Source organism: Vitis vinifera, chromosome 8 (genome assembly GCF_030704535.1).
Source record: "Vitis vinifera cultivar Pinot Noir 40024 chromosome 8, ASM3070453v1".
Classification (NCBI taxonomy): domain Eukaryota; kingdom Viridiplantae; phylum Streptophyta; class Magnoliopsida; order Vitales; family Vitaceae; genus Vitis; species Vitis vinifera.
Genome location: NC_081812.1, coordinates 12,632,208 through 12,658,216, shown reverse-complemented (window position 1 = coordinate 12,658,216; position 26,009 = coordinate 12,632,208). Strand labels below are relative to the sequence as shown.

Sequence of the window (26,009 nt, the reverse complement as noted above, 5' to 3'; positions counted from 1 at the left end):
CTTTTGTTTAATTTCTTAAAACTTTTTAAAACAAGTTTAGAAAAAAATTGATTTAAAGTTTTAACAAAAACATGAAATCATCTAGTTTATAAAATAATTGAAAGTAATTTAGTACTTTGATGATTTTAGGTACTTAAGTAAAAATAAAATGTAATATGAATATAATGCACCAACAACCTTGCAAAAAGATTTTATAAAAAGGTTTGGATTGATCTTTTATTTGATATCCTCTTTTTCTTTTTTATTTTCCTTCACTTTGAATATCTATGTGATTTGTCATTTTAGAAATCTTTATTATTTAAATATATTTAATATAAAACATTAGTTTCAAACTTTATTTTGTTATCATTAAAATCAAAATTACTAAAAACTTGTATACAAAATAAACACGAACATCATTTAAAAAATTTTAAAAACTTTTTAAAATATTATTCCTTATCTAAATAATATTAAAAATTATGCCGTGGCACGTCTTTATGAAAACACGCATATCCTGGGATTTGCTAGTGAAGTTTTTGAAGATGAAACATTATTAGAACTTAGCTTTTGCACCCAAAAGAGAGGACAACTTTGATTCCATTCCCAGAGAAAATTTAAAACAAAAGGAGAAAAAGAAAACGAGAGATTCTTCTCTTTTAGTTTTGGTTTTTCCTTTATCCCTTTCTTCATCCAAACGCATATGATATGCCTCCATTTTTCTTTCTTATCCAAAACTTTCCTTTCTCTTCTTCCCTTTTGGGTAAGCTCAAATGCAGCTCCGCAGTCACACAAGTAAAAAAATAAAAGGACAGGGTTGGTCCATACCCAGGCAGGTGACAAGTAAAAATATAAAAGGACAGGGCTGGTCCATACCCAGGCAGTGAGGCAGGTGACCCTGTCTTGATTGCAACATGGTGACCCATCGAAACCAGTCTTGATGCAATCTTAGTTGGAGTCTAACAAAAATCAATCTGTACATATTCCTACTATAATATGAACGAATCTAATTTTGAACCATTCCCTTCAATTTTTTGAAGTTGGAAGTTTGAACGCATAGGTGGGTGGGTGGGTGAGTGGAACAAGAGCTAGGGTTGGGTCTTAGGTTGGTCAATTTCTGAAAAGGGCTCAACCCCACGAATCTGTCCCGATTCAGTTGGATTACGATCCACACAAACTTGGCCTCTCCCCCAACCAATTTGACCCACAGTCTCCCAGATTTAATCCCTAATAAGTCTAAACACTAATAAATTTTCGTTGAACCAACATTCGGGCAAACACCACAAGTCGTTCAAGTGACTCTTCTATCAATCCGGTCCATGAAAAATTGTGTCGCTTGTATGAAATCATGAGCTTATGATAAAATGGTACTTAGAAAAATTTCGTTTAGCCTTACATCAATGAGACTATATAATATAATGAGAATTAAAATAATTGTAAATAAACATCATACAAGAGATTGTTCAAATTGAGGCATTAATTGGAGACAAGACCATCAAGTTGACCCATTGATTCATTAATTGCAAGGAAAAATTGCTGGGCGATGTGGCAGAAGAATGTACAGATCAACAAGAGAGATAAGGAGACGTGGAAGGGACATGGGCCTGTGAAAGTAAATAATAGAAAATAAAAAAATGTGTGGCCAAACTGGTCCTAAAAAATATGAAACAAATCATCCAATACGTATGGGTGAACCCCACCACAGGGGTCACTGTATTAGCCCATAAGCCCTATCAAATTTATGAATGAATAAAAAGGATTTTGAATGTGTTTTTTGTGGATGTGAACCATCTGCCATCATATAAATAATTAATTACCCACCGTTTGCAACCTTCGTCTCGTCCATCACGTTATTTGACTAAAAGGGTACTGAAAATCTAATTTTAGAAATTTAATCTTTTTTTTTTTTTTTCTCCGACAAAAACACCCTTATTCTTTTCTCATAAAGATAATATTTTTATTTAAAACCTAAATATAAATATTTAAAATAATTAAGAATATTTATGACAATTACTCCTTAAATAAAAATATAAAAAATATTAAATTCATAAATATGAAAATTATTTCACCTTTTTTAAGTTTTAACCCATCAATTCTTGTATTAATTCAAACATCCTCCACTACTCCCGTTAACAAACTCTCTCCAGGATAAATCAATTTAATGTCTTAAAATGATTTAATAATTTAATGACTTAATTTATATTAATTTAAAGTTTTTTAAACATAATTTTACATTTAAATAAAAATAAATTAATTATTTTGATTTAATATTTAAAACTATTTTTAACTTTAAGTTATAATATTAGTCTATTTTAATAAATATTTTTAATTTACTTAATAATAAATAAGGTTATTAAGTATTTTAAGTTATTAAGTTAATTTATTGGATGTCATCTATAAGCTGGTTGTACTTTCTAAGTTAAAAAATTATCTTTTAGTTTCAATAATGAGTGTATGATTATGTTTAAAAAGTGTTTTTAAAAATAATTTTAAAAAATGATTTTAGAACAAAAAAAATTCAAAATCTATTTCTAATATTTTGTAAAATAAAATTTTAAAATATTATTAAATTATTTTTTATATTTTTAAGTATATATAAAAAATAATTCACAATACTTTAATTTTAATTATTCTACTTAAAAAATAATTAAAAGATATTTAATAAAAACACTATATTTTTTATTTTTTTAAATGCGTCTTTTTTTCTTTTTTAACTTCTGCACCGAGATAATATCTTAAATTTACCCTTAAAAAGGTAAAAACCGTTTTCTCAGAGATGTTGACGTGAATCATCTGATAGAGAATATAAACATTATACAAAACAAGTAAAGGGAGGTGGTGACACGTATCACATCAACTCGGCAAATGCATGATGAGACGCCGCTATGACAGAGCAAAGGAACTTTGTTTAAAATTTCAATCATACGGCGATGAATGAGCCAGAGCGAGCGGAGGGCGCGAAGCCCAAGGCAGGAGACAAGATGGGAGCCGAGCCGGGGGATGGGGGGAAGCCGTGAGGAAAGGAGTATCTTGGGCAACAAGGTTGTGTGGATATTGGGGGGAAAGAATAAACCTAAAGACGTAAAGAGCTTTCGGTGTAAGCATCAACTATCAACTCAATCCTATCCCTATTATTAATTTTTTATTTTTTTTATTTTCTCTCTTTTATATATTCAAATTTTAAAAAAGTAAAATTATAAAAGAAATGCTCTAACCTGCGCGTCACCATCTCATCATGCCGCGTCCTCCTATGATGTCACCGCTGGCGCCCTCCTTTTTTTTTCCCTTCTAGAAGCCCACCCTCCTTCCTTCCGACTCTCTTTAATAAATAAATATTTAAAATAATATTGATTTCAAATGGATCTCATGATTTTTTTTTTATTTTATAGAATATTAAACCTAATTTAAAAAAAAAAACTAAATTATTTGTTTTCTTTAAAACAAAAACAAAAAATAATATAAAAAATATTAACTTACCTTTAGTTTCATTAAAAAAAATATATTTAAAATACAATTTTAATTTTATTAAGAACAAGGAAGTGACTAATTTTAGACATCTTCACGTGCTCCGAAAATGACAAGAATTAATAGTCAATTTAAATTCACAAATTCTTTTCATATTTAAAATAGGGTGAATGAAATATCTCAAATATGAATCATTTATTGAGTGATTTAATGGTGATGGCTGGTATTAAAAAAATTTCGAAAGTCGTGGTAAAAGCAACCTAACCAAACATGTAAAAGTAAGGACAATTCAGCGATCCTATTTGTGAGTTCTTTATGGAAAGTGAGGCGTGCTTTTCGAGACCAACGGAATATGGAATGTAATAATACCCCTCATACATAAATACAAACATGCCAATTGCCACATATCATTGGATAATTGAAAAGCTACATTTTTCTCTGCTCCATCTCATGATCTAAAATGAAAAACCATCATGATCCCAGATGAACTGATTATAATGAGAAGAAATTATAATAAAGCACATCAATTCCTAAAAGACCCTTCACACTTGAAGTTGAATTCAAGTAGCTGTCTCCTCGAGACTTACATGGAAGCTGGAGGTGGCGGTGGTCGGTGTCTTAATTAGCTAAGAAAAGGCTAATCTCATTAGAAATTTACTTGAATTTTTGCATGTATAGCTCAAGATCAAGTGGTTATTCAAGGGTTAGGATTTGAGCTTCCACGACCGTCCATCCATCGACATGGTAATGCAGATGGCACAAAACGTGGGAGACAGGGATGACAACACGTGAGCACACAGCAGTTGAACGGCGACTGTAGTCGTGGGTCCGTGTCCAATGCCCATAAAAAAGGCCGGTGCTAGTGCCTAAATTGATGTTAGGTAAGATCCTAGATGATGTGTCCCTCCTTTCTTCCTCGTAAACTTCACCCTGATTTGGGATGGGGCAGGGGTGGGTGGCCTTATTTTTTTCCCAGTCATACTATTTAACGGCTCTGATTGTGTCCACCTCCGCTTCCACTCAAATCAGACCCTTCAAATTGTAGACGGTTATTATCACGTCTTCATGCAATGTGCGCCCACGTGTTCCTGGCTATGAAAATAGTTGTGGTGAAATATATTAATTTATCAGAAATAACAAAAACAAAATAACAAATTTGTTTAAAATCCTATAAAATTAGGGGATAAAAAAATGTAGTAAAGGCGAAAGGAGAGAGGGAAAGGAGGAGGAGGAGGAGCTGGTAGGCATTTTAGGGTGTGACGGCTAGGGAAGTTTCCGTTAAGCATGTTAGTACGAGTGTAACGGCGCGGACTCCCATAAATGGGTGCCCGGCATTCGCAGAATATAAAATATTATTATGAAAATGGACGTTTGTGTTTACGCGTATGGAGCTGAGATTGAGAAAGGGGTGGTGGGGAGCCGATGACGCGGCTTGAGTCGAAATGAAGTGAAACGAAGTGAAGAGAGAGTAAGGAGTAACCACACTCAGCAGTCAAATAAGCCTAAACCATGGTTAGTGTTCCGTACACTAAAGCTGACGCGTGTCCCGATAAACGCGGTTTCCCTTCTCTTCCCACCGCCCTATTTATTCTCCACCTCTATCCATCTGCTCACTCCCATTTCCTCATTCCTTCTTCCCCGCCTTATCCCCCTTGCTCTGCCTTAATCCCTCGCCGGACCTCTGTTTTTTCCGGCGAAAATCCACTATTACTTGCGATTTCACCAATATCTAACCCTATTTCCACCAATATCTAACCCTATTTCTTCGCTCGCTTTTCATCCGCACTTCAATTTTTAGGCAATTTCGTATCTTGGTGTGGTTTTTGGGTTTTGGAGAATAATTTTGGAGTATTAAGTATAAAATTTGGATAATCTAGGTTTTGAAAATGCGTTGAGGACTCTAGCATTCGAATTGTGCTTTCCTTTTCAGTCTGCGCACGGTCTCTGTAAAAGGAAGAGCTGAGTACTAAGGTGAGAATGGCGTCATCGGACAATTTGGCTAGTGTTGATCCCTGGGTGTTTCGTCACACTTTCGCTGACTCCTGGATATCAGAGGCATTTGCTCGCGACACCGAAACTCTGACCAAGGCTCTTCAGAAATCTATTTCAAACCACCCCGACAACGTCGCATGCGACACGATCTCTCCCTTTCTGAACGATCTTCTTAAGCCCGAGACGGCTCAGACCCCCAGCGTTTCCGGCGTTTCGGGATCGGACCACGAGACTGCGCCGAAGCGCCGGACCGCGATTCCTGGGGCGGTCGGTGGAAAGATCACCAAGCGGAAGTCTCGCGCGTCGAAGCGGTCTCAGACGACCTTCATCACCGCGGACCCTGCCAACTTCCGCCAGATGGTGCAGCAGGTGACCGGCGTGAGATTCGGTAACTCACAGCTGCCGGTGAACCCTATTTTGAAACCGGAACCTAAGAGGCCTGGGAACCGGTTGCTAGGTTGCTTGCCAACTCTGGACACGTCGGAGTTTTTGCTTGATCATCATCACCAGCAGGTGATGGGCCCCGCCACGGCCACTCAGGGGGCCATGACTTTTCAGCCCGTGGTGGCTGATGGCGGTGCCACTGGTCTAGAATTCGAAACTTTCCCGAGCTTTCCCACTCTGGAGTCGTGGAAAGTCATGTGATATTTATTCTTGTTCTTTTTTTATGTACGTTATTTTTATTTTCTCTTAGCTCTGTTTTTTCGGCCCATGAGGCTTTGTAGTTGGAGGCACATATATGGTTGGGGTTATGTTTATATTTTTGGGAGATTTGTTTGGCTTTAGATATATCCTCTTCTCCATATGGTATATGGTTTTGAATGGCATTTTCGCAGTTACCCTTTTTCCTTTATCCTTCTCCCCCCTCATCTCTGCAGATATTGCAAATATTCATAGATAGACCAGTTTTCTTCCTTAAATTCTTGTGCCTGCATTTACCACAAATGGGCATCCTGAGCCCTACCCTTCAAATTTCTTCATCACAATGTTACATGCCGACCCCCCTTGGAAAAGATCTTGTACAAATAAACAAACAGTTGACCCGAAACTAGTCACAGAAAGAGTTGCTTAATCAAATATCTCCATCGAGAAAAGACGGAAAGAAGGAGATTAAGGGTCCAATTGAGTTGCTTAACCATTGAGAAAAGACGGAAAAAAAGGAGATTAGGATGAGTAGACAGTATTTATGTTTAGCCCGTGATCTATATTTAAAAATATCGAAATTTTAACAAATTGATTATGAAAATAAATAATATTGGAACGAGTGTTTAGTAGAGTCAAAAAGCTTAATAAAAGATACACTACTCTATTACGGTAGGTGAGGATAGTAGGCTGACTTGGGTCTCGAGATTTAAAATCTAGGCAAAAGAAAAGATTCTTAAGGCTTGCCACTCGTTTATGCCTTTGTGAGTTGACCTGACTGCTTTCAATTATTCACTAAAATACTTTAGAAAATAAAAAAAGAAGAAGAAGGAAACCCCTCACCAGTTACCACAATGTTGATGGCTTCAATGTATTGCTGATAGAATCGATTGACCCAGTCATTCAATTCTTTGAAAGACACCCCACCGCATGTATGGCTTTGACCATTTACCCACAAGGTCTTGTGAATTGGTGCTCTGTCACTTTGGATGCTCATGGTTGTTTGGGTTGATGAAACTTTTCAATTACTTGAAACTTTTTCACAACAAAAAAAAAAAAAATTGAGATTGAAAAGCCTTCTTTTCATAAATTAAATTTACTTTGAGCAATTTTACATCATGATGAATATCGTGACTCTCCCTGCAATTTCCTTCTAAGAACACCCATTTGATTCCTTCTAGAAAATTCAAAGTGGAGTTAGTGTTTGGATTTTTCCCATTATTCAAAACTATGTCATCATCACTTTAAAAAACGCTTAAAATATGAGAAGGCCAATGCCAAGGCAAGAAAGGAAATTCCCATAAAAGGATTCCCAGTTGCCCCTATTGAAATAAGAAAATTAGCTAAGTGAGGAAGAAGAGTGATTGAACCGATAAGAATGGGCAGGACTGAAGTTGATGGATTTGCATGGAATGAGTAATATGTCACTAAAAATCGTACTGGGCATGATTAAATTTGTTGAAAAGGGGACCCTTTGTGAACTGGGTTTTGGTTTATTTTGTATGGGGGTTGAAGTGAAATTGGGTGACAAAAAAATAATGGTGCAATTGAAGGAAGCAGGGCAGGGCAGGGCAGGGCAATGAATGGAGAAAGTGAGGGAGCGTGGGGTCGGTGTCAAACTTTCAAAAGAAATCATGAAAGATGACGGTGCACATGACATGATCAGAAAATGAAAGGCAACCCTGGGAGTGCAGAAGGCGCTAGAAATTGGCTCTGTCTGTTTCCTTCTTCTTTTCTCATTCTTCTTCTTCCCTTACTCACGGAATGACGGAAGGATGAGACTATTTTTCATGTCAAAACCAGGACTCTTTCACAATACCGTTTGGCCCTTTCCGCTTTTGGAATTCTCTTGGGTTGATGGTTTTTGATTTGGGTTTGGGGTTTCAAAGCCCCTGGTTTTCAAATTTGTTTGCAGAAAGCATAAATCATAACCCAATGCCGTAAAATCAATTGTGGGTGGTTTTGGTTGGCTATCATGACTTTTGTGAAGAGGATGGATTTGATAAGCTCTTGACAAAAAATCTAGAATTCTTTAGAGTTGAGAATGAATTTTGGGTCTTAAGATTGGCTTTGTTTTTCATGAATAGTTTCCAAACAGGTCACATCATCTCCTTCGCCATTCTACGATGCCTTTCAAGAGCTGTCGCTAAAATGATAAGGCATATCCGATTAAAAAAGGATGAAATATTTTCCATTTTCAAAAACTATCTAAAAAAATACTCATTTTTTATAAAATAAAAAAAAAGCCCTTATGTTTTTCTTCCAAAAGGAAGCGTTATTTTACAAATTTGGGATATTTTTATCATTTTTAATCGATTAATCCAATTATCAAAACGGTTTTTAAACAAATTTCTGAAATTCCAAGGGACAATCCAACTTTTAACGAGAGAAGAGCTTGGAAGAGACCGAGTGCATGACATTTCCTAGTCATGACTCATGACCAAAAAAGTATTTAAGATGGTGGCAACCACCCAAACACTGCCTGGGAAAGCAACCTCTTATGCAAATTGCAAAGAGCAAATTTTGTTTTGGATTCTGAAGCTTTCACTCAGTGATGTTGTGTCCCAAAAAATACAAGTCAATACGGAGACTTTGAAACTTTTATGTGTTGATTCCAGTACATTTCACTTTCATCAAGACTCTAAAAGTTAGGTTTACCTCCTTTATTAATCAATCTCTCCTTTCCAACAAATTTATAAGGACTAGTGGAGCCTCTCTTCTCCAATGGCCACATCATATATGATCTAGACTTTATATATATATAAAATATTGGAAGGACCATTTCCAAAAAAATTAAAAAACTAAAAACTCTTTTTTTTTTTTTAATTCAATGGGCAGTTCTATCTGATTGATTAGTTTTATTTAAAAACTTATGATTTAAAATAAATTATTTTGTAAAAAAAAAATCTTAGGAAGACTCTATTTTGATTTATAAAAAGGTTTTTTTTATATTTAATAAATTTTTTATAGCATTAATATTATTTATTAAAAATTATAACTTCACTTTTAACTCCACCAACTAATTAATATGGTGCTTATTTTTTTTAGTTTTTTATTGAAAGTAATTTGTTTTTAAAATTTTTATTATTTTTTTTATGATTTATTATAAATTTTTTATTAGATAAAAAAAATCAAAATATTTAACTTCTTTTAAATGAAAAAAATTAATAAATTGGTTTTTTAATACTTATTTATAAATAAAATATTAAAAAAACAAACAAATACTTAAGATCATTAATCATTATTTAATTTTAAATTCTATTTAAAATTAAGTGGAAAAAAAATAGACATACTCTAAATTGAAATATTGAAGAAGTATCCCAAAACCAGATCCACATATTTTATTTAAAAAATATTTAACAACCAAAAAATGGTAAATAATTCAAGAAATAGAATTTTTGAAAGATGATCTAATGGTCATAATAGCACTCAAAATATAGATATATATATTATTTTACTTATTTCATATTTAAAAAAAAAATTATTTATTAGGTCAATGCAAGTCAATCTTTTATAGACCATACATAATAGCTGTATAAATAAACTTGAATATTTTTCTCCTTTTGGTAAGCCTTTTAGCTATCTTTCTATTTCATTTATCCTTTTAAAAGGCCGTTTATGCCCCTGCTCTTTCCCCCCACCTTTTTTTTTTTTTTTTTTTAGAAAAATATTTTATTTACAAAGGTGCTTCGGTCCTTGACATAGTGGGGGACAAGAACTGATTCCTTGTCTGACACCCACAGCGAGTTCCCATATTTATATACTCTCGAGAATTGCAGTTTGAAACCGCCATACAACGGTCAAATATGGGAGGCTGTACTTGATCGTACTGTCTTGTCCTTTATGTCTTTGACTCACATCCCTCTTACGTGTCAAAGCTCCTGACACGTGTCCTTCATGGGGACCGAATAATTCCTTAGCCTTCCTCCGTTGGATGAAGATCCAACGGTCACGGGCTTATGGAGGCTAGCTCATTCCATCAGGAGAGGAAGGAGTAGAGAGTGAGAGGCCACAGCGTTAGGAACAGTGGGCCAGCATCCAGTTCATAGTGGGGAAGGTTGTTGACCTAGAAAGTATTAGATTTTAGAGAGCGGGAAAAGTGAGGGGTGATGACGTGTCCGAGACTTTTCTGTCAGTCATGTCAAATGTCAGAGTCAAACTAACGGAGGGCCATTTGTCATTTAAGACCATCGTTGGGCCTCTCTCTCATCTCATGCTTGCGCTTGCATGACGTCACTTCTCATCTTTTGGGCCGGGCTTGATCTAGAAGGGGCCTTCTAATCGGGCTGTGGGCCCCAACAAGAGCGGGATTTAAGCTTGGGATTTAGTCATAACAGGGAAAATGGGACAGGGAAGGTTTTAGTCACATGACTTCTTACCGAGTGACTAAATCTGCCATAGACCTAACTCCCGTGGTGGATACGAAAGATAATGGGACGAGTTTTTTCGAATACCTATCCCTAATGAAAGAGTTTCAATTTTAAATAAATGAATTTTGGAGGAGTTTAAGATTTTTTTTTAAAACCTGGGACAAGTTCATAACGGGTCTTGTCTCGCCCCGATTATATATAAAATTATTTTTTATTTTCCTATTTTTAATATATAGATAATAATAAAATATTTTTAATAAAATAAGTTATAAAAAATATAATAATTTAATTATTTATAAAATATATTTATTTAAAACTTTAAAGTAATTTTTATATAAAAAAAAATCCAAAAAAAAAGTTAAACGGGGCAGGACGAGGCGGGTATGAGAATTTCTCATACCCACCCAACCCCGCCTTGCCCCGTTTTATTTTTTAGGGATAAAAATTATTTTGAATAAACAGAGTAAGGTTGGGATGGAGGCAACTTGTCCTAAACTCACCCCCCATTGATATCCCTAATGATAGATCTAGTTGAGTTTGGTAAATTAATTTAATGACTTAATTTAAAATATATTTGATAAATTAATTTAATATCATAACTTAAATTAAAAATAATTTTAAATATTAAATCAAAATAGCTAGTTTATTTTTAATCTCCAAACTCTTTTACCTTATTTACATATATTTAATAAAAATATTAATTAAAATTATTGAGACTAAATATATGTATTCAATTATTTAAAATAAAATTTAAATTAATTTTATTGATCAATCTTAATACTTGAAGTAAAATATAAATAATAAATCTTAAGTTAAATAATTTAAAAATAATTTAACTTAAATTCAATTTAAGATATTAAATAAACATTAAGATTTAGGACTATTTGATAATTTTAAAATATAATTTTCAAAAAATAGCTTTTTAAAACCATTTTTAAATACCCTTATTTTAATTCATTTATGATTTTTTTATTTGAAATAAATTTTACATCCATTATAAAAAAACCCTAGCCCTATATATTTCCATTTTCTTTCCTTTCCTTCCATTCCCTCTTCCTCCTTCCCACCTCCTTCCTCAATTTTTTTTATTTATTTAATACTTCCAAAAAAAAAAAAAATTATTCAAGAGTGCGACTAACTTTGACCGACGACGGTGCCTAGCTGTGCAATCCGTTCTGCTACATGACCGAGTGCTTCCGTTGGTCACGATCGACGACACCATCCTGGTTGCAAACCTTGATTTTTCAATTTTTTTTTGTTTTGAAGTTCAAAAAAAATAAAATTTAAGAATAAGGTTGAAGAAGAAAGTGTTTAATAAAATTTAATATTTATTATTTAATAATATAAGTTAATTTTAAATTAAATTATATTTAAAACTTATTATTTAATTATTATTATTATTATTATTTGATAAAATTAATTTTAAATTATTAAAATAAATATATTTATTTTCATAAATTATAATTAGAGTAAAAAAATCAAATAATAATAATAGTCGTGGAGTAGTAAAAAATATTATAAAGATAATTAAGATAAATTAAAGTAAAAAGATAAAATGAAAAAATGGACTTAAAAATAAATTAATTGTCTTTACTCATTACTTAAAATTATTTGTGATACCATTAAATTATTTTATTAAATTAAGTTATTAAGTCAATTTAAGTTGTTAAACTAATTTAACAAACAACCAAGAAGTTTAGCTTAGGAAATGAAAGAAAAGAAAATGATTTTTAGAAACTTAAGTTTTTTGAATGAATTGTTTTAAATCAAAAACTTCCAAAATATGATTTTGAAGTGAGAGAATTAGGACATGTTTGGTTCATATTTTCAAGAACTGTTTTTTGTTCTTGAAAACAAAAAATACAAAAAATTTGTTTGAAAAAGGGGGTGTGTTTTTGTTTTTTGTTTTTTTTTTTTTATGTTTTCTATGTTCTCAAAAATCATTTTTTTTTTAAATAATAAAAGGATATTTTCATTATTTTTTTATTGTTCAAATAATATATTGTTTTTCATGTTTTTTCTTCCTTCTTTTTATATTTTTTTAGTTATTTTTTATATTTCCATAAAAGTGAACTCCACCTAACCATCACACCTCTACCTGCAAATCTTTTCTTCTTCCTTAATAATTTGAAATTAATATACTTACAAAGTCATCATTTGTTTTAAAAAAATATAACTGATGTAAAAATTTTAAAATAAAATATTTTTTAAATTTAAATTAATTGTGCATATAAAAATCATTTAAATATTTATAATATCAAATTAATAGAAGAAAACACTTTATTAATTAAAAATAATAATAACTTTCAACTATGTTTTTTATTTTACTTATTTTTAAAAACTTTTTTATTAACTCAACCAAACATATATATATTTTTTTAAGAACAAAACTCTTTTTCAGAATTCCGTTTTCAAACACAATTTTATTTTTTTTTTAATACAAAAATTTGTTCTCAAAAATTGTGTTATAGAACAGTTTTAAAAAACAGAGCAAATGAACCCTTATCTTTTATTCCAAACAGGATTAAACTGTTTTCAAAACAGGTCCATTTTTCAAAACAGTTTCCTAAAACAGTTTTCTGATCTTTTGGCTTAACTATCGTACTAGATACAATTATTAGCTGTCAGAAACTTTTTACTTTTAATTCATATGCTAACTTTTTTTTTGGTTGTTCTAATCGTTCTCCTCTCATTTTTTCAAACTTTCTGAAACTGAAACATTGCGTGAATATTTGACTGCGAAAAAGGTACTTGATACTAGTGAGGAATCTGAGGAGACATGTGCTCTTCTGACTTCTCACGAGTCGTTCAGAGCGCTAGAAATTTCAACGACGGTGTACTTTTTGCCTTCAATTTTACGACCTTTTGTACATTTTTTGTACCTTCAAATGAAAGTGGAGATAACAAAAAATCTTGGATCAAGAATCTGCAGAAATTGTTTGGGAAGTGAATAACAATGAAAGGAGCAAACACTGTATCAAGAAATCATGCACAATACAGATCTTTCTGGGAATTTTCTTCTCAGAATTCCTTCCAAACACACCCTTAACTTTCTTGGTCATGCTGAATTTGTCTTACCCATTGAAGCAAATTCCTAAAAGCAGGGGATGCACTAAATAAAAGCAACAAACATAAAAAAAAATTTGATCAAAGCACAATTCAACCTTGAAGAACTCATCTCCATTCAGTTTGATTCCCAGACCACCTTAAATAACTGGCTAACACCAAGTTTAATCGAAAGTGAATCCCACAAACCACCTTTTATGTCTTGCCACCTGAACTTGGCATCCCACTGTCCTGAAACCTAAAGGGTAAAAGCCTCCCTACCCCAATAAAGAAGGGCATTGTTTTAAACCTGTAGATGGTCACAGAGGTTGAGGATTACCTGTTTGGGCCCTTTAAACAACATAATACCAACTAGAGTCTTGGTGTATCTATCTTGGCAAAGAAGAGCAATGAAACTTAGAGAATATGAGCAGGACTTTGGAATAAAACACAACATGAAATTTCATAATCCCTTCTGTTAGGTTTGAGCCACCAAAGAAGTTACCCTAGGAAAATGCCCAGCAAAAGGAGAACAATCAAAACATGATCATTTACATTGCTGTATCTCGAGTCTTTTGGGACAGAAATTTCTTAACAGCAACCTAACTCCATAAAATGATTGATAGCATGTCTGGCAAAATGGATTTGGCTGCAACACCCTGCATGTTCATGTTAATATGATATTTACTGACAGTATGAAACGGATGCAAGTGCATCAACTTCCACATAATTTTTTGCTTTCCCGAGTTATGAATCAGTAGAAACTTCAAATAAACAAGAAGATAATGAAAAAGCAATCACAGGGTCTCGAAATACCATACCACCACAAAGTTTGCCATAGGATAGGCTAATAATGGCACCAAAATTTTTTGTATGAGTCATGATGTCAAGCCATCAAGAATGTTAGTTATGGATAAATCTAATAATGACACCAAACATCCTTTTTATCAGTCTTGATGTCATTATTCTTCCAACCACCAATATTTGTGATGCAACATCTACATGTTATTCGGTTATTTCAGCTCTCTTTTACTTAACACATCTTTAAAAAAAAATAAAAATTTGCAAGTCTGTCATCACACAAGTGTGAGCATGATTACACAAGGTTTTAAAATAACAATATAATTGGTTCCATTTACCACAATAGAAAACATGTTATTGGATAATATATCTCTAATTGTATTAATGAGGTTAAGTTGTCACTCTCACTTTTGGTCTTTCCCGAATGAAATGTCGAAAAATAAGGTGTCCTTTTGGTCTCTCCTCAATGAAATATTAAGAAAATTGCCTGAACTCAATCATGACCACAAATTTGAAGTCTGACCAACCACTCTCATTAGCCCTTTAGGAATAATAAGATTCTTCTCCTCTCAGAAAAAATTGCTCAAAAGTAATGAAACTTCATCTAAGCTCTATTTTCAACCCTCCAAGTCCTAACAAACTTCAACCTTGGAGCCAATTTGATGACTCTTTCGAAAAAATTTATGCTAGCCATCCTCTTACCTTCCTCCAAATGAAGTAAAGCTGAGAGAAACCCTTGCACTCTCCATGATACATAAGCCTGCCTCCAATAACTCCACTTTTATCCTATACTTCAAGTTGTTTAATTCCATGACCAAAATTATCTCCTCACCTGATGACAATAAATTTGCATGATGACCTATTTTTGCACTAAGTCCTTATAGTTCCATTCCAATGGAAAGAGCATGATGACAACCAAATCTTATGTGACTACATGATGATGAAATGAGAAAAAGCCACTGCAATCATGCTCAGTTACTCCTCAATGTATATGCACATATATATTAATGACTATTAATGCTTGGGTGTATGTGTTTCAAAAACAGTCAACCAGCTTATCCAAATCCTTCAGAGTGCAAGAGATGGAGTTACAGTTTCTAATTCTAATAGCTTGTAATTTTGCCCATACATTCATTGCATCAAAAATCCTTACAAGTTGTTTGCGTTACTCATGGTCCAAAATAAAAAGCCCTGATGTTGTTGGGTAATCCTCTCTTAATTAATCCTCTTTCTTTAAACTTCTTCCTAGCAAATCCTTATCTTAGCTCAAAGCAATCTATTTTAAACCTATATTCAAATGAAAATTTCAAGCTATCAGAACTCAAAGCCTAAGACAGTAAGGATGAATTTGTTGTTTACAACGTTTTGAATTTTTGCCATATCACCTTTTCAAACATAGGTGAAGTGGAAATCCTAGAAATAATGGTTTTAAGCTAATTTTGTATTGGCCATGGAGACTTTCAGTCATTTGATAATAAAGGCAAGGGACAAGGGTTTCATTCTAGTTGAGGTGACTCACTTATTATATGCTGATGAAACGATCATTCTCTAAGAGGCAAGCCAAGAGCATCTCTTACATTTGAATTGGACTCTCATGCAGTTTGAAGCGATTTTTGGACTAAAAATCAATATAGAAAAGAGTGAGCTAAAAATCAATGTAGGAATGTGTTAGATAATAAGGAGAAATTAGGGCATTTTAAAAAGTAGAGTCCAACTTATTGTTAGGAATGAGAAGAGAGTAAAATTCTGGTCAGATAAGTGGAGCCCAGACTTACCATTGAGAGACTCTTTCCCAGATTTATTTGTCATAGCCAGTTCAAAACATAGGTGGGCAGCAAATGCTTGGGAGCAAGTTGGGGAGAGGGTAAATTGGACCCGGTTCTTTTCAAGACATTTAATGATTGGGAGTTGGGGACAATGGAGGTCTTTCTACAGAAAATTCAAGAGCAAGTAGTGAGATGAGATGTGGAGGATAAGATAACCTAGATGGATCCAAATAGTGATAAGTTCTCTATTAAAGCTTTCTATTCCTTTTTGGAACCAAGAGGATTAGATCCATTCCCAGTTGCTGTTAATGTGGAACCATTGGAACCCATGGATTCCAACAAGAGGGGTATTTTTGCATAGGAAGTTATGTGGGAAAGGATTTTGACTTTGGATAGATTAAAAAGAAGAGATTTGTCTTCAGGGAACAAATGTTTCATGTATAAAAGGGAAGAAGAGTTTGTAGATCACATTCTCTTACATTGCAACTCTTTGAGAATGTTGCAGCATTGGGTCTTCTCCATGTTTGGAATTTAGTGGGTGATCCCACTCTTCTACAAGGTTGATGTTGTTATATTGGAATGGGTCCTATGTTGGGAAGAGGCTGAAGAAAGAGTAGATGTCAGCCCATTTGTGTCTACTTTGGACAATTTGCTGGGAAAGAAATCAGAGGGCATTTAAAAATGTGGAGCATTTGAAGCAAGCGCTCAAATCCCATTTTATGCATAATTTTTTGGATTGTGTTAGGCATGGTATTGCAGTGGCTTCTATGTTTGTGATGGATTTTGTTGATTGGTCAGGTTCATAGTAGAAGAGGATGAGGATGAGAACCTCATTTTTTTGCTCTTTTGCTTGGTGCCCTTTGTATACTTCCTATAAACTTTGGTGCTCCTTCGCTATATCTCTTTCTATAAATCCTTTTTTTATTTATATATTTATTTTCCATATGATTATCAAAAAAAAAAAAAAATGCAATCAACTCTTAAAAAATGCTTGGTAGTTGGCCAAATTTTTTCTAATATGATACTTTTTAGTTTTAGATTTTAATTAATTTTTTCTCTTATCCGTTTATAATCCTATATGACAATCCATTTTAGTGTTGCTACAGTGAAACCAAAGGGCAAAAGTAGTTTTAGATGAAGTATTGCTAAGTTGAGTTGTAGTGTGATTCACAAACTATATTAACAGTAAAATTGCATGAGAGTGCCAAAAAATAAAAAACCATGTTGTTATTATAGTTGTTCTTATTACAACACTTTGTTATATGGTGGGATGGCAATAAGAATCTGGTTCCTGATTTCCACTGTCAAAGTACATCTTCATAATGTGAACCAAGAAAAGGCTTTTCAGAAAGTATTCCAAAATTTTTAAAATTTCTACCAGATGATGAGCAAATTCTAAGAGCAGTTAACAGGACAGCATGGAATCATTGCTACTTGTGCATCCAATAATGTTTTGAGAAGCAAGGTTATTAAGTTAAGAGGAAAAAAATACCTATTTGGGGAGAATCTCCTTATGAGCTTTAAATGAGAGAATGACATTCCATGCCAAAGCAACAACATTAGCAGCAAGGACCTGAAATCAGTACTGTGTGTTAAAAAAATGGCAATTTTGGCACAGTAGAGTAAGGGGAAAAAAATACATCGGAAACAAATATATATAGTTGATAGCTGATAACTAATAACTTGCTGTGAGAAAAACAAAAGTTCTAGTTGGCAGTTGAATTCATAGTAAAGAAACTAAGAAGTGAATCATATTATCTTGCAAATATGGTTGATATCATACACTCATATATTAAGACATTAACTGAATAGGGAAAAGGAAGAAGGCTTTACAGTGGGGTTTTCAATTAGTGGAAGAGGACGAGAGGGTATGGAGGCATCCCACCTATTATTTGCTGATGATACCCTTATTCTAAGCAATACCAGTAAGGAGCATATGGAGTATTGGAACTGGCATTCATGTGGTCTAAGGCAAACTCAGGTTCAAAAATTAATTTGGAGAAAAGTGAATTGATTCCAATCGGGGTGGTTGCTAATATGGAAAACTTGGCTAGGGTTCTAGGTTGTAGTGTGGGTACCCACAAACTATCTAGGCCTTCCGCTAGGAATTCATTTTAAATCTTCTCGAGTTTGGAATGTAGTGGAGGAAAGATTTCAAAAACAACTCGCTATGTGGAAGAGGTAATACCCTATCAAAAGGGGGAAGATTAAGTATGATAAAAATCATCCTATATAGCTTACCGATTTGCTACTTGTAATTACTTTTCATACTAAAAAGGGTAAATTTAAGGTTGGAAAAGATTTAAAGGGACTTCCTTTAGGGGAAAGAAGCAATTGATAGAAAGTCACATATGGTGAATTGGTTGACAATCCATATGGAAAAGAGGAGAGGAGGTTTGAATATTAGAGGTTTGCTCATTCTAAAATAGGGCTCTTCTTGGTAAACAGTGTTAGAGATTCGTAATTGAGAACAAATCCCCCTAGGAGTGGATGATTGCAAGGAAGTATGGGGAGAGAGGAGGGATGGTACTCAAAAAGAATGAGGGAAGGGTATGAGGTAGGGTTATGGAAGGCAATTAGAACAATAAGTTTGGATTTTCAAGGGGAGGGGAATGGTCAAAGAGTGAGATTTTGAAATGATAAATTGTGTGGTAATGAACCCATGGGAGAGGCTTTTCCCGCATTGTTCTCAATAGTCACCACTAAAGAAGCATGGTTAACCTAGATATAGGAGCAGACTGGGTAGAAAGGTTGTTAGAACCCTAAGTTCACAACACAAATTCATGATTGGAAGTTGGGGGAGGTGGAGGGTCTTTTTGGGAGATTGCAAGCATAGACAATTATTAGTGATATAGAGGATAAATTGATTTGGCAGGAATTCGAAGGCTGGTAAATTCACAATTAAATCTCTATAGTCCTTATCAAATGGAGGAATGGAAGCATTCCCCTCTTGGTTGTTTTAGAATCCATGGGGTCTAGTGAGGGTCGAGTTTTTTTACTTAGGAAGCTATGTGGGGAAAAATATTAACATTGGATCAGCTTAGAAGGAAGGGTTAGAGGATGCCAAACAGATGTTACCTATGTTAAGAGAAGAAGAAATGATTGATCACATCCTCCTTCATTGTTTCAAAGTAACTATGCTATGGCAGTTAATTTAGGCTCTCTTTGGAGCACAGTGGGTGATGCCCTCCTCTGTCAAAGATATCCTTCTAAGTTGGCATGTATCCTTTACTGAAAATCAGTGGAAGAAAGTTTGGAGAGCAGCTCCTTTGTGCTTATTTTGGACCATATGGAAAGAGAGAAATAGGAAAGTGTTTGAAAATTTTATTTGGATCAAAACAGTGTTTGCACATAATCACTCTTCAGAGCAGTCTCAAATGTTCCCAACCATCCAAAAATTTTGTCTGGATCAAATGACAACAGAATCAAACCAAGCAATTCTTAGTGTGCATTTTGTGCTAGGCCTATCACAGGGTGAGTCCAGAGAACCTTATTCACTCTACTGTTCAAGATGCAAAGCAAAATTAAAGAGTTTTCATATTGATCTTGGAAGAATAAATGGACTGCCATGCATCAGAGTGTTTGCTTGGGGGGCTGGGCAAGGCAAAACAAGAATCCGTTGCACTTCCCCTTTGAAATGACTCTCTGGTCTCCTCCACTTCGCCTAGCAGCACAATGCTTGTTCCCGGAAAGTGGAATTCCTAATCTGCATGCTACCTGAATAACTGACTTCCCGAATTTCTCATTTTTTTAATTTCCTGGCTTTCAAGATGACTCCTCATAAAAAAAATGTACAGAAAAAAAAAAAAGCAAGACTGCAAGGAGTTAAGTTGGGGGCGTGGTGGTGTTGCAGTTATGGTTGGTTAGGGGTGGGGGCAGACATCTATTTGAAGCCGGGCTTTTTCTAGGAGAAATCAGATAACTAGGTCTCAGCCTATCTGATGTTGTCTTAGCTTTCAGAAGCAGGCAAGAGGCCCTGATAATGTCACTGAACCAAAAAGGAACAAAGAAAAAGGAAATCTGAAGTATCCAAACCTGGAACTGCTGTGGGACAAATCGGAAGTTGAGAAACTGGAAAGGTATCCACAGCTGCCAATTTGCAAGAACAGCAGAGAACCACTCCTACAAACAAGCATCCACTTTAAACATAAACAACATTAAATAATTTTTTTTTTTTTTTTATAGATAAACCCACAGAAGATATATAAACAACATTAAAGAATTAAAAATAAAATAAAACAACTTTTCTCCCTATTAACTGCTTTTGAAGTTTAAGTAGATATATAATAATTGGGGTTGGGGGAAGGCATTAATTAAAACCTGCTGAAGCTTGGGCACAACTTGTGATGGCCGCCCCTCTAGAGTTACCAATGTAGATAAGAAAACTCCAATAAATATAGGAGAGAAAAGGAACTGCATCAAATCCAGAATCCATTCAATAAGCAATTCTTTTAGTGTGAAAAAATGTTTAGCACATAAATGTAGAGATAAATGGAAAAAATTAAGTTACCTGATCAAGTAGAAGCCGCAAGAAAGCACCTGATGCTCCAGGAATTGTCACCAATTTACTTAGATACAAATACCTAAAAAACACATCACCAAGAGAATAAAACTAGATCAATCACACAAATGCAGAAAGAATAAGCAAAAGATTGTGCCATAACTAAAGGACTATATTACAGTGATAATCAAGGTATTATCCAGTGAACTGGGTGGTCATACTCATCAACCCAGGACCAGATTTTGGCCCATGACTTGAATTTATCAGCCAAAATAAAAATCTACACAGTCCAAATTAAAAATGGTTCTTCTATAACTCTGAAAATCAACACATGTAGAAAAAATCTAAATCATCCAAATTTACAACAGTTCACAAACAGCCGTCGAAGGGGATGAGCGGAACAGGGAGTCTACTGGACGCAGTTCAACTAGCGGTAGTGATTGCATTCATTCATTTATGGATTGTAATGATGCCGCCCATTGCTTAGCTTTACACCCGTCCCAAGGTATCATTTTCCTAATACCACTGCTGAATCCTAATGAGAAACTTAAAAGCAAAGAACTGATGATAGAAGCTATAACATCCAACAAGATCTGGCCAATCAGTGGGGTGATGTAGAATTCTGGCTCAACAAACATAAATACTCTGCTTATGGTTAACAATAAGCACAATTATGCAGCATTAGACTCTGAAGCATTTTGTTAAATATTGCTATAACCACATTCATTCGATGTTCAGGCATACAGAGATATGGATTCTGAAGCATTACCAGAAGTGCAATGTGGGACCCACTAACACCAGTCCCAATAAAGTAAATAGAAATGTCCTTTTCAGGTCCAATGATGGCACTTGATCAATCACAAGCTGAGAAACATGACTTCCAACAATTAGATATCAAGCTAAAAACTGTTGGATCATAACAAGAAAATATTTTGAGCAGATTCCAAAAATATAATGTGCAATACATACATGTCCATCCATGAATTGAAATGTTAATATTTACAAACATGGGCTTAAGAATGCAAAGTACAAATTAAGGGGCTGAAACAGTAACATCAGTTGGCAGTTTAAATAATTTATTAATGCATCAGTTGACAGTTAAGACACATTAACTGGTATGCTATAGACAACAATGGCCTTAATATAGGTGATATTGCTGAAATATCACTAAATATTTCAACTATCAGACCATGCTAACAAAGTTTGGCATTCTTTTGATATGACAAAATGTCGACAAAAACATTTCTTAAACAGGTTCTAAGCAATCCTAAAGAATATTATTGAAATCTCTCTCTACACAAACATGCATACATACAGACAAGGAATACACATTCCAAAGTCAGAGACACGTTAAACTGGGAAGAAATGATGCTGAAATAGATCTGATCCAAACTCCTTAACCTATCTATCTATCTATATATCTATCTCTACAAATATGTATACACACATATCCTCTAATTGTTGGAGGTGCATTGAACTCGGTAATAAGGAAGCTCACAGGGATCTGATCTAAAAAATCTCATCCTGGGATAACATATATGGGACATTGACAAACTAACTTTCTTAAAAGCTTAAGTTATTAAGATATGGGCTCACAATGTATATCAGACTAATAACCTGCCTCACACGCAGTTACATATCCATGCATGGAGAAACAAATTAGCAACTGTTATGAATTACAATTAATAGATGAGCAAATAAGATTATAAATTGTTCTCAAAGGGCAACCTCAATTACAAAAATTCATAGACAAGAGTGGAGGAAGTAAAAGCTCCATCGCTTAGCAGAACCAAACAAAATCAGGAGAAAATTATTTCAATCAAAAAGGTAGAGAACTACTTGAAAAAACGGTAAATATTGGAAAAAGAAAAAAAAGAAAAAAAGAAAGAAAGAAGGAAGGTAAAAAAGAAGGAGAGTGATAACCCAGCTTAAGAAGGTTAGAAGTGCCCTCTAAATTCTTCAATCATGATAGCCCCCTTTAGGCTAAGAAACCGGCATCTTTAGTGGTTCAAGGAGGAGTCCAATTATGATTCACCTTCAACCCACAAGAGAAATGACCAATTTCCCAAATGAAATGGGTGATCCTCCAAGACCCAAATTATTAGAAATAAAGAAGAACCCTAACTGATAATGGTTTCAAAATAAAATAAATAATATCATAATGAGTCATCCGTCGCCATACAACTTTCAAAATTCATGTGATAAGCAAACCTCCAAAAGGAAAGGTAAATAAATAATTATTCTCTTCAAATGATTTAACAATTAACAACTCAACTTTTAGAACTTTTCAAGATGATCTAACAAAGAAACTATGGGGTAAAATAGAAACAATAATTCAGAAAATTTTGTTGAAGGTAGGGATATAGAAAGACTACCTGGCAAATCAGATCTCCAACAAGAGTTAAAAATGCAGATGTTATGGCTTTTGTCAACACAGGATACTTCTCAAGGAGAGCCAAGTACCTGTAAAAAATAAATAAATCAAGTAGGAATGGTATAGAGGTAGAGGTTCTGCTTACAAAGAGACATTGTAGATGTTAAAGAAAAATAAAATTGACTAATACAGAAATGCTAACGGGGATTTCTAAAAAGTTATGAGGCTTCTTAACATCTTACCGAATCCCAGGAGTTTAAGGCTTCAAGTAACCTCAAAGGCCATGTGCAGGTACTCAAGAGGCCAATCAGTAACCTCACTTCCTAAGTGATTGCAAAGTAATGATAACATAAATTCATCAAGATTAAACCCTCTGTACATGAGTTATAATCCTTCACCTTACTTTTCAATGAAGCATTATTACTTAGTAACACACTATTCAATTTCAAAAATGATAACAAACCATGAATAATACATTTGCATTTACAAACCTTATCATTTAATATGCTGCTAATAACAAACATCAAAATATCATACACCTTAATTTAGTGCAAACAGTCCCTATCTCAAGAATCAAGTCATAGAACACTGATCAAAAAAAAAAAAAAAAAAAGAATCAAGTCATAGAACACTAGACAACTTTCAATGAGGCGGCCAAATAGAGTCCTTTCTTAGGAAAATGTTATTCAGTATCTAAATATTTCATCATCGGTAGAAATTCTAAAGCAACAAAGCATAAGCACCAATTTGTCCAGCCGATTTAGTCACAAAGACCTATAAACATCATACTGTATGCTTCAAAAGGATCAACTACAATAAACTGACAAGAAGATCCCATGATGAGCCTGAGCAAGCTACCTAGTTGATAGTCAAGGTTCTTACAGTATCCACCGTGCCTTTGGGTTATCATCTGAACCAAAGCTTTATATGAGCCTTTGACTAAAGCAAGAATCCTCAAGCAACAAACCTTTATATGTGCAAATGTTTAAATTGTTAAATGTAACCCAAAATGCCAACTGGTTACCTTTAGACTCAAGCAATAGAAGAGTAATGAAGGCCATATATCCCTATGTGATGAAACCAGTAAAAAATATGGAACATAGAAAAAGAAAAAGTACCATTCTCATATATAATATTCTGAAAATTCGAAATTCCTACAAATATAAGGAAAAATACAGTCATGGTTATGATCATATCACAAAAAGACTAACCTCATAGTTTTAATAGTAACATCATCACATTCATCAAATAAATTTCAGGACTGATTGTTCTTGGGGCAAAATCAACTGCAATATTAAGCAACCTAAAGATTTTGATGGCAGAAGAAATTCAAACAATCCATTGATTAAAAGATTCATGAACACTGCCATGAATTCCTCAACTAATAAATTTAGGAGGAAGAAAAAAAATGGAAAAAGAAAAAGAAAAAGAAAAAACCTTTCCGCCATGTATTTGGAAATAAAAATCACTTACTCTCTTATTGAAGCAAAATTTATTATAACCAACAACAAAGAATAAGAAATCCATTGCAACAGTAAGGAAAATCAAAAGGCATTAAAATGAATTAGCACAATACCATGAAAGTCAAAGAAACAAAAACAATTCTAGAACCAAACGCAAGACCAACTGAAAAACATACCATGAAAGCAACGACCAATCGCCACCGCCGCCGCTACCTTCACTTTTCCCACCGGAATTCCCGTCACCAAACCCTCCAAACCCACCAGTTCCACCGGACCCACCATCCGAGACCGCTGAAATCCGAAAATAGTCGGAACCCTTTTTCGAAAACCCGATTTCAGAGCGACCCAAATCCTTGAACACGGTCCTGACACTAGAATGTGAGGGATAACAGAAAAAATGGCATGTAGAATAGCTCCTAACTGTGCTTATCCGAATTGGATTTGTGGGGATTCTAGAACTATAAATAGTATTTCTAGAAAAACCCAAGAATCGGAACAGGAGTGGAGACATACGGGTTAGTGTTATGGGGTTTGGAGCCATTATTGCCCTGGGGTTTTGAGGAGTTGGTCGCGGCGAGGTTACGCTGCTAAGTTAGCCGTCGCAGTAGTGAATTTGCGGACCGTTGGAGAGAGAGATGCAACTATATATACTCTATAGAGGGCGTGTGACAAATGACAATCAGGCAAGGTGCGGTATTATGCTTTTGGAAATATTTTGCCACGTGGATTACTTTTTCTCACGTGGCAATGCCACTTTCCATGATTTTTTTAAATAAATATTATTTAAAAATTATTTGAAAAATAAATATTAAACTATATCACTTTTTTCTACAAATTATATTTTACAATTTAATTGATTGAATGAGAAATTATATTATATTTTATTTATATTTGGTTGGCATTTATCATTCATTCTATCTTACATTTATAAATGATAGAATGTATTATTTATTATTCTTTTTAAATAATTTTTATATAATATAGGTTAATTATAGGATATACATAAATTTATTTATTTTATTAATTTTTTTATTTTTTATTACTTATTTTGTAAAATAAAAAAATTATTATAAAATTAATTTTATGGTTAAAAAATAAGAAATAATATTTTTTTTTATAAAATATAGTGTAAAATAATATTAATATATGTTTAATATATATTATTTTTATATAATGAATGACATTATATAAAAAAATATAAAATTTAAATATTTTAATTATGAATATCGTTAAATGTAAGATAAATTCCACTTTTTTAAATAGAAAATATTAAAATGTAATATAATTTTTATTTTAAATATTTGAAAAATAATATATATTTTATATTTTTTTATTCATTTTAATAACTTAATATAAATATAATATAATACATCTCATTAAATATGCTATTAATATATAATGTACTTATATCTAAGAACATCATATTCCACTTTCTATTCAATGAAATACGATATCTTATGGTGTCTATATTTTATCTTATTTTATTCCACCAAGTAACCTACAAGATAATTTCATTTTTTATGTTGAAAAGACAAATTCCTCTACATAAGATAAATTATACATTCTAAATTCGAATTCAATATTTTCACACTAAATTTATTTATTTTTTGAAAA

At 33.4% G+C, this 26,009-nt stretch overlaps 2 protein-coding genes across 5 annotated transcripts; one reads left to right on the top strand and one right to left on the bottom strand.

Moving 5' to 3' along the window:
* The first annotated feature begins 3,935 nt into the window (after positions 1 to 3,935).
* LOC100255095 (calmodulin-binding protein 25) lies at positions 3,936 to 6,286 on the top strand. Its single transcript, XM_002283623.5, has one exon. The coding sequence runs from the start codon at positions 5,419 to 5,421 to the stop codon at positions 6,076 to 6,078; it is 660 nt and encodes a 219-aa protein (XP_002283659.1). The 5' UTR covers positions 3,936 to 5,418; the 3' UTR covers positions 6,079 to 6,286.
* A 6,943-nt stretch (positions 6,287 to 13,229) lies between these two features.
* Positions 13,230 to 25,065, bottom strand: LOC100243066 (protein sym-1). 4 transcript variants are annotated; one of them, XM_019221394.2, is made up of 8 exons: positions 24,572 to 25,059; positions 22,934 to 23,021; positions 21,328 to 21,422; positions 20,568 to 20,640; positions 20,378 to 20,470; positions 20,093 to 20,179; positions 17,550 to 17,630; positions 13,230 to 13,327 (listed from the first exon to the last, which is right to left on the bottom strand). In XM_019221394.2, exons 1-7 carry the CDS (start codon positions 24,934 to 24,936, stop codon positions 17,550 to 17,552), a joined length of 882 nt encoding a protein of 293 aa, XP_019076939.1. In that variant the 5' UTR covers positions 24,937 to 25,059; the 3' UTR covers positions 13,230 to 13,327. The 4 variants fall into 4 exon arrangements, with proteins under 4 accessions (XP_019076939.1, XP_002278511.1, XP_019076940.1 ...); XM_002278475.5 differs by lacking the exon at positions 13,230 to 13,327 and adding an exon at positions 13,604 to 14,149 and having other exon boundaries at positions 24,572 to 25,065; XM_019221395.2 differs by lacking the exon at positions 13,230 to 13,327 and adding an exon at positions 13,604 to 13,800.
* Positions 25,066 to 26,009: the final 944 nt, after the last annotated feature.